The sequence below is a fragment of the Benincasa hispida genome, chromosome 2, assembly GCF_009727055.1.
Source record: "Benincasa hispida cultivar B227 chromosome 2, ASM972705v1, whole genome shotgun sequence".
NCBI lineage: Eukaryota > Viridiplantae > Streptophyta > Magnoliopsida > Cucurbitales > Cucurbitaceae > Benincasa > Benincasa hispida.
Genome location: NC_052350.1, coordinates 4,203,127 through 4,210,935, shown reverse-complemented (window position 1 = coordinate 4,210,935; position 7,809 = coordinate 4,203,127). Strand labels below are relative to the sequence as shown.

The following is a 7,809-nucleotide window of genomic DNA, read 5'->3' as shown; positions in this document are numbered from 1 at the left end:
TCTCGACCTCGCGGCACCTTTGGCGTGTCCCCCTGATGGATGGTGTTTGTGTAGGTCATTATCAAGGTGGATGGAGAGAGTGTTCATAGTAAGTGGGAGTGGGAAGTGCGACAGCATATCCCTTGGTCTCCCTCGTTATGTTGAATAAAGTTACTGCGCATCGTCTCGAGGCACCCTGAGAGTGTTCCCTTAAAGGATGATAGTTTTGCGTGTTTCTTTATTTGATCTCTTGTAAGAGGATAAGGTTACTAGTCTCTTGCTCTAATTTGCTTCTTCCTTACGGTGGGCTCATTAGGGCGGGACTCTGGCACCGAAAGCGAAGGGTCACACTGGAGAGTTTCTGGTGGTGTCGTCAAAGACCACATTTTGGGTTCTCTCACCGAAAATACCTAAGGCTTTTTTCTGGTGGTGTCATCCCCACTGCGTTTGTTTGTTTGTGGTTATTCGTGCTGCTGTAGTCGACGCATCTGTTGGGCGTTGATTGATCGGGTAGAGGTCTTCCGCTGCGTTGAGTTCCATAGTTTGAAGAGCGTCTTCAACTGGTATGAGAACTCTCTCCCTTGTTATTTTTTGTTTAAAGCATGTCGTTAATTACTGTTTTTTTTTTTTTGCATAACTATGCGTTTGAATGTATATGGTGTATTTTGGTCACAGTGAAATTGGAGTGATCCGAATGCGCTCATAGAATTCTTCGTTAAAAGATCCTTCAATACAGGTTTCCTACAGGGGTTAGATACACTAGACTGTGGGATCTTTTGTCTTAATTTCTTCGAATACTTGGTGACGGGTCCAATCTGGAGAGTTTATGATAAGATAAAATGCATAAGTTTAGGTAGTAGTATGGTGTCGAATTGTGGCTGATTGGTTTTTTTATTAGATCTTTCTATGTAAATTTTGACAGTTTTTGTAAATATATGAACCTGTTAATTTTATATGAGCAATTCGTATATTTTCATATTTAAATGAGCAATTTTTTTACAGTTAGCAACTGTACGTGTATCGAGTGTACATGATTTTAGGTGTCGTGTATCGAGTATCATGCATCAAGCATCGAGTAACATGCATCGAGTATTGAGTAACTTGCATCGAGTATGGTATAACAAGTATTGTATGTCGAGTGAAGTCATTGGATCGAGAATTGTTTATCGAGTATTGTCAAGTAATCATGTATCGAGTATTGAGTACTTGCATCTTGTATAAGTAACTTACATTGAGTATGGTATAACGAGTATCGTATATCGAGTGAAGGCATTGGATCGAGTATTGTCAAGTAATCATGTATCAAGTAACATGCATCGGGTAGCGAGTAACGAGTAAAATCATCGTGAATTGAGAAATTATCAGAAAGTCTTTACTTTACATAATGAGTAATATAATGCAAAGTAGTAAAATTATAAAGTATTGGTCATTGCATGTGTCCCTTGAGTCTTGGTCCTTGACCATTTGTTACGTTTGGACGTATCAAGTAGTTCGTTGCACTTTTGTCTATTATGTCTCGATTGACCACACCGTTCACATTTCTTTAATGTGACATGTTCTCCAACAGATGGTATCATGTTTACCCTTCGTCTACCAACTTGTACCATTCTTTTCGGTGGGAGTATTTTTACCTCGGTATACCCTGGTGACCTTTTCCATTCAGATACATGAACAAGTGGGTTTATTGACTCCGTGTATGCTAACACTAGAGAATCAACACTATAGAATCTATTGCATAGAATAAACTGATTGATATTGCACTATCTAGTTGTAGCAATAGTGTGCGAACACGAAATCTCCAAACACTGAAATTTTATGCAACCATATTTTCGAGTGTTAAGACTGACAATACCATCTAATCCACTGTCTTTGACATAAAATTTATAACAATCGATTGGATTTACTCGGCATCATCTAGCTTTGTCACACTTTAAACCCATTATTTCCTCTGCATACTTTGAATGTATCGATGTACTATTAGACCACACTGTTCGCCTCTCATGAAACCAACATTGAAGTAGATCTCTGATGTATTCTAGCAACGAAGTTATTGGCAACACTCGGGCTTCTTTGATAATAGCATTGAAGCATTCAACACTATTGTTGGTCATGTTATTATATCGGTTCCCGGACTGGTAACAACATGCCCATCGCTGAATATAAGCATCCTTCAAATATCTTGCAAGCAAACCATCATTGTAGTTCACTATTTGGACCCAACGACACTTGACTCTGATTCTCGATATGCTCTGCAAGCATCGTGAAACAAATTTTTTAATGGACTCGTCCTTGAAGTATTTCTCCACATTCCTTTTCAAATAGTAGGTACAAATTTTGTGGTAATAATTGGGGAATACGACATTGACATTAGCTATATTTTGTCCACGGTCTGAGACGAATAAGAGGTTAAGACATTCTCCAATTACTGTTTTAAGGTTCATTGTGAACCACATCAAGGCTCGGTCATTCTCATTATCAACAATTGCATATGCCAGTGGGTACAGTTGGTTGTTATTGTCTATTGCAACACCAACTAGCATTGTTCCCTTGTACTTACCCTTTAGATGAGTACCATCTACAATGATCATGGGTTGACAACTTTTAAAATCTCTTAAACTCGCACTTAGTGCTATGAACATGTATTTTAAATATTTTGATTCTTCAAAGTTGATCTCAAATACAGTTCCAGGATTTTTTATCTTCAAAGCCTCATCATATGCATGCAATTTGGCATATGATTCCTTTAGCATCCCACTTGCAAGAACAAAAGCAGTTTCTTTTGCATGTCATGCTTTGTCATAACTAATATTGACACCATACTGATGCCACAATCCTCAATAATATGGTGTGGTTTGTCCCCCCGACCAACACCAAACTTATCCTTCATCAAGTGACCAATAAGAATGCATTGGCTTGCCTATGGTCATGATTCAATACTTCAATCGAGCATGTGTGATTGGGCGTGCGTTTTGTGATCTTGAAAATATCACATCTGTCCATTTTAATTGCTCGAACGACCCACTCAAGTCAGGTGTAAACACTGAACAATATACAATTTTTTGTTTGATTTTTAACCTGCAGTTCAAAGTTGTTCTTAATGGCCAATATTGCTAACTTCATCTTTACATCACTCTTGTTGAAGAAAATTTGACATACTTCAACTGTAACCCCCAACCCTACGGACGACTGTGGTTGCATGATCAAGTCCCCCATTTTGGCATTACTACTGGATGGTACATTGCACGAATTTTGGCGAGGCACACTCCCAACAAAATAGCCAAAATCATTTGACAGAATCAGAGTTAATTGTTCTTCATTCACAATAGAAGGACCACTCCCTAAAACAACTAGGGTTGGCTGTTCTTCATTCTCAACTCCTTCCTCTTCTATCATCAAATTCTCATTTACATATGTCCAACCTCTTCTATTGTCACATTCGGATGTAATATTTTTATTATATTAACATCAATGTTGTCGTTTTCCAGTGATACACCAAATGGAAAAACATCATGCTCATTGACATATGCTCCACACATGGGTTGGTCTTCCCTCTCTGGCTAATCAAATGTTGCCTTGCGATGAATTTCTTCAATTTCCTCAATACTTACAAATACCAGCGGTCTAATACGGTACTCTAAGCAAAAAATGAGAAAAAAAAAACTAGCATATTTACTTACTTAAGGTGTGAGACAATATAGTGAAATGATCTGAATGTCTTTATAACTTGATCTCTGTCAAGAAAAAACAGGTTTTGTAAAGGTTTTTTTGGAGGGAAAGTGAGCTCGATTTTCTCTTTTGTGTTTCAGTTCTCTTTGTTCTTAGTTTAAAAAAAAAAAAAAAACTTCACATTTCAAGAAATTGATTTGAAAGAATAGTGAGAATTGTCAGAAAATTTTCCAATTTATGTATGTTTGTACATGAGCATTAACTACAAAATAGGTCCTCTAACGGGCGTAGACAATTCAAAATGATCGAGTATACATTAATTGAATATCAAATATGACGTGGCTATGATTGAGTATACACATGTCGATTATAGTTGAATCGAGTGACCATGCATCCGGGTATCGAGTGATTGTACATCGAGATCGTGTGACGATCCAACGAGGATCGAGTGACGAGTAATCGAAGATCGGGTTCCTTGATAGTGGTAGGCGCACGAGGTGCATCTCAGGGACAAAGTGGTAAAAGCACCCGTGGATGACGTCAATAGAATGCCACTTTCCATTACTTTTTCTATAGGTGGCCATTTTTCATTTGGGCCTCCCAAATGAGGCCATCCCTGCAAAAAGCCCCCAAATAAGAAAAGAATTCCCTAAAAATAATTTCCTTTTTTTCAAAATAATATGCACCATAAATAAGAAAAATATCGATAAAAAAAATTTCTACTAAGATTTCCCAAATTGTGAAATAAAAATATTTCGCATAAAAATTTCATATTAGGAAAGAAAAAAATTATTCGAGTATGAGATAGATGTTATGACTTTATTTGTGACAACTGAAAAAAAATCGTAAAAAAAGGCCTTAAAAAGATAAAAACAACCAATTATTCTCCAACACAATCCATTAGATATGTTTGTAATTTGACCCATGCTAACTCGAGGAAAAGAAATTAAGATATCAATTGTTTGAGTAATATCATAATTGTTTATTACCAAAAGCAAATGAATTATTTGATCTCTTTAGTAAACAAAAAGGAAATGAATTGCTATCAATATAGTAAAGCAAATAATGAAAGAGTCATTTTCTTTTACATTAATAATGGGAGAGTCATTAAATTAAATATTGCACCAGGCTATGAAAATTCGTGGGAAGGACTTATTAGAAACTGTGTTATTACATGATTATTAAATAAAATTATTATATGATAAAGTTTTTAATTCAACTTGCGAATTTAGGTGAATGATAACCGATGTGTCATTATTTTAAAGTTTTTTTAGTATATTTGGAATAGTGAAATTCAAACAATAAACCTCTATTACTAACACCTCTTATGTCTGAGTTATACTCGCTTTTGTTCATCCAACCATTTTTTAATAATAAAATAAAATTATATTGGCGCTCCCAATATATAAATTAAATTTTTATAAAAATATTGCACTCATCATTTGCAAAATATTTTTCTTGGAAGGTCTTTATTGACTGGGACTTTTCAAAGCTTAGTCCTCAATAATAATAACATAACTCTATTGTATGCCAACCCTCACTTTATGAGAAGTTTGGTATGTAATTTCTATCAAGTTTTCCTCTTATTTTCTTCACCTTTTTCTTTGTACATATTACATACGAAATTTCCTCTCTGTGTCCTCATTAGGCCAATTGTTTTCTCCTCTTTTACTTTTTATTTGTGGGGTTTTAATTAGTCGTATTATTTCGTCTTTTTTTTTTTGTATATTTGATTTCTTTTCTTCTAAATAAATAAAATTTCTTCCTTGAATAAAAGTAATATTAGAATGTGAACGATAGTTTCATATGAATTAGAAATGGGAAAAAAATAATACTACTTACATCAATTAAGTTGAAAATAATAACACACTTTTCTCGTAGAATCTAAAGACAGAATCATATAAATTTGAATTTAAGGTAGATCATGTATATCGTATCGTATTTATAAAGATATGAGAGGACGAGAATTTTAAAAAATAAATTTTAGAACCATGAATTAGATATAACTTATTGAATCATTGAATATAAAGTGAATATTTGGCATCTATAAAGTTGTGGGAATTATTTAGCTTACTCTATTTGTATAGAGCTAATAAACAAAAGACTTTTTGGGTTTTAGGGACCAATATTTTTCTTTGATTTTAAATGATTGCCTCCACAAAAAGATTATATTAAAGTGTGACTTGGCCTCATTTATTAGCTCCAAACTCATTTTGAAGTATTGTAAAAAAAAAAAAAAAAAATTAAAAATCTCCTTTTTCTTATGCTCAAATTTTGATTCAATCAAGTAATTTCATTTATTTTATATTTCAAAAATTTTCTGGCTAACTTTTAACCAAATGTTTATGGGGTGTTTTTAAAACATTTAAATAATATAACTTTATAATTACTCTTTGATTAAATATTAATTCACTTGTTGAAAAAGATTACATTATCATTTCTAATTTATATCATTAATTAGGTTTTACATCAATTTCCATAATTTATTTTAACGTGGAATATTTTTTTTTAATAATTTTAAAATTTGATAGAAATGAAACTTTTTAAAGTTTTGAAATATAATTGAAAGTTATCTCAAAGTTCATAATTTTATACCAATTAATCTATTTGTCAATTAAAATACTCTTCTTATGAAGTTTTCATTTTTGAAAAATTTTAGAAACATTTTGTTCATATTTCCACTTCATTTTCATAAAATCGGGGCATTCACGTTTTCCATCCACATTGACATTTAAAATCTACTTTATTGTCAAGATGAATATAACTCAATTAACATATAGATGTATTGGCAACAAATAAGTTTGTGGTTCGAATTCCCTACCCTTATTTAACTAAAAAAAAACTAGTTTATTTTAATATTTATTTAATTTATGTTTTACAAGAATAGCCCTCTTTTAAGTCTTTTTCTTTTGATGAATTGCCTCTCAAGTCTTTGTAAAGCATGAAACCAACATTTTGAAAATTTTCATCAAATCAACATAAACCATAATGTCACTAAGCATATCTTAAAAAAGAAAAGCTATGAACATTAGTAATAATAATTCAGAAGAAGAATTATAGCAGTCCTAAGCTCATTTATTTCTCTAACTCAAACCCTAACCCTCACTACTCTTTCAAATTGAGAGCTTGTAGAAAATTAATCATTTTTGCAGCTCAAATGGAGCTAAGTTCTATTAATTAATTATTTGCCTTCTGTGGAAATAATTAATGAAAAGAGATTTGATCTCACCCACCTACCTTTTATATAACACCCTCTTAATTAACCTTATTCAATCTTGAGTTTTTGGGATAAATTAATTGAATGTGGAAAATAACACTGCCTCCAAAAAAAAAAAATGAATACTTCAATTCTTTCAAATTTTGGTATCTAAATCTCAAATCCCTTAATTATAAATTTTACTATCACCTAAGCTTTTTATAAATCATTTAGTCCTTGAATTTTTAGTTATTACTAGTAGATCAGACTTGTCTGGTAACTATTTAATTTTTTTTAATTTTTAAAAATTAATTTTTTATATTTTTTTTATCTCTAAATTTTTGTTTTGTTATGTATATTTTATCCTTATTTTTAAAAATTAAGTCAAGTTTTGAAAACTAAAAAAATTAATTTTTTAAAACTTAATTGTATTTTATGTAAGAGGATAAAAACCATTCTGAGAAATTGAGAAGAAATATGTATAATTGTAAAAAAAATCCATAAAGATATTTTAAATTAATTTTAGTGTTGACTAGACAAAAATGTATATTTTATTTGTTTTATGTTTTACACTCCTTTTTCTCAATTTATGACGTCAGACAAAAAAGAGAAGAGAATTTTTTTTTTTTTTTTTTGGTCACATCAACATTAATGTCTAGTAATTAGTAACCACTAACCTAAAAGAAAAAGTAATTTTAGGGCCACATTGAACTATTTAATTAAATTACTTTTGAAAACTTAGGAAAATGAATAGTAAAAGTTTAGGTTTAAAAAAAGGTAATACACTCCCCAATTTTTGTTTAAAGAATTTGAGTGAATTTAGGTAATTAATTTGAGGCACAAAATAATTTGATTTGGATTAACCTATGAAGACAGGTGAAGTTATCATGATTTATTAATGTTACGATAATTACTTGTGAAGTTTGATCACCACTAGTTTTAATAAACATTATAATGCATTTGAGTCT

General features: G+C 31.8%; 1 protein-coding gene across 1 annotated transcript; it reads right to left on the bottom strand.

Moving 5' to 3' along the window:
- Positions 1-1,889: 1,889 nt before the first annotated feature.
- LOC120071190 lies at positions 1,890-2,729 on the bottom strand. Its single transcript, XM_039023310.1, has one exon. It carries the CDS (start codon positions 2,727-2,729, stop codon positions 1,890-1,892), a length of 840 nt encoding a protein of 279 aa, XP_038879238.1.
- Between the last annotated feature and the right edge of the window lie 5,080 nt (positions 2,730-7,809).

What these genes read in the sequence shown, in the direction of transcription:
- LOC120071190 (XM_039023310.1), bottom strand. Translation starts at nt 2,729, where the DNA reads ATGCTAAAGGAATCATATGCCAAATTGCATGCATATGATGAGGCTTTG.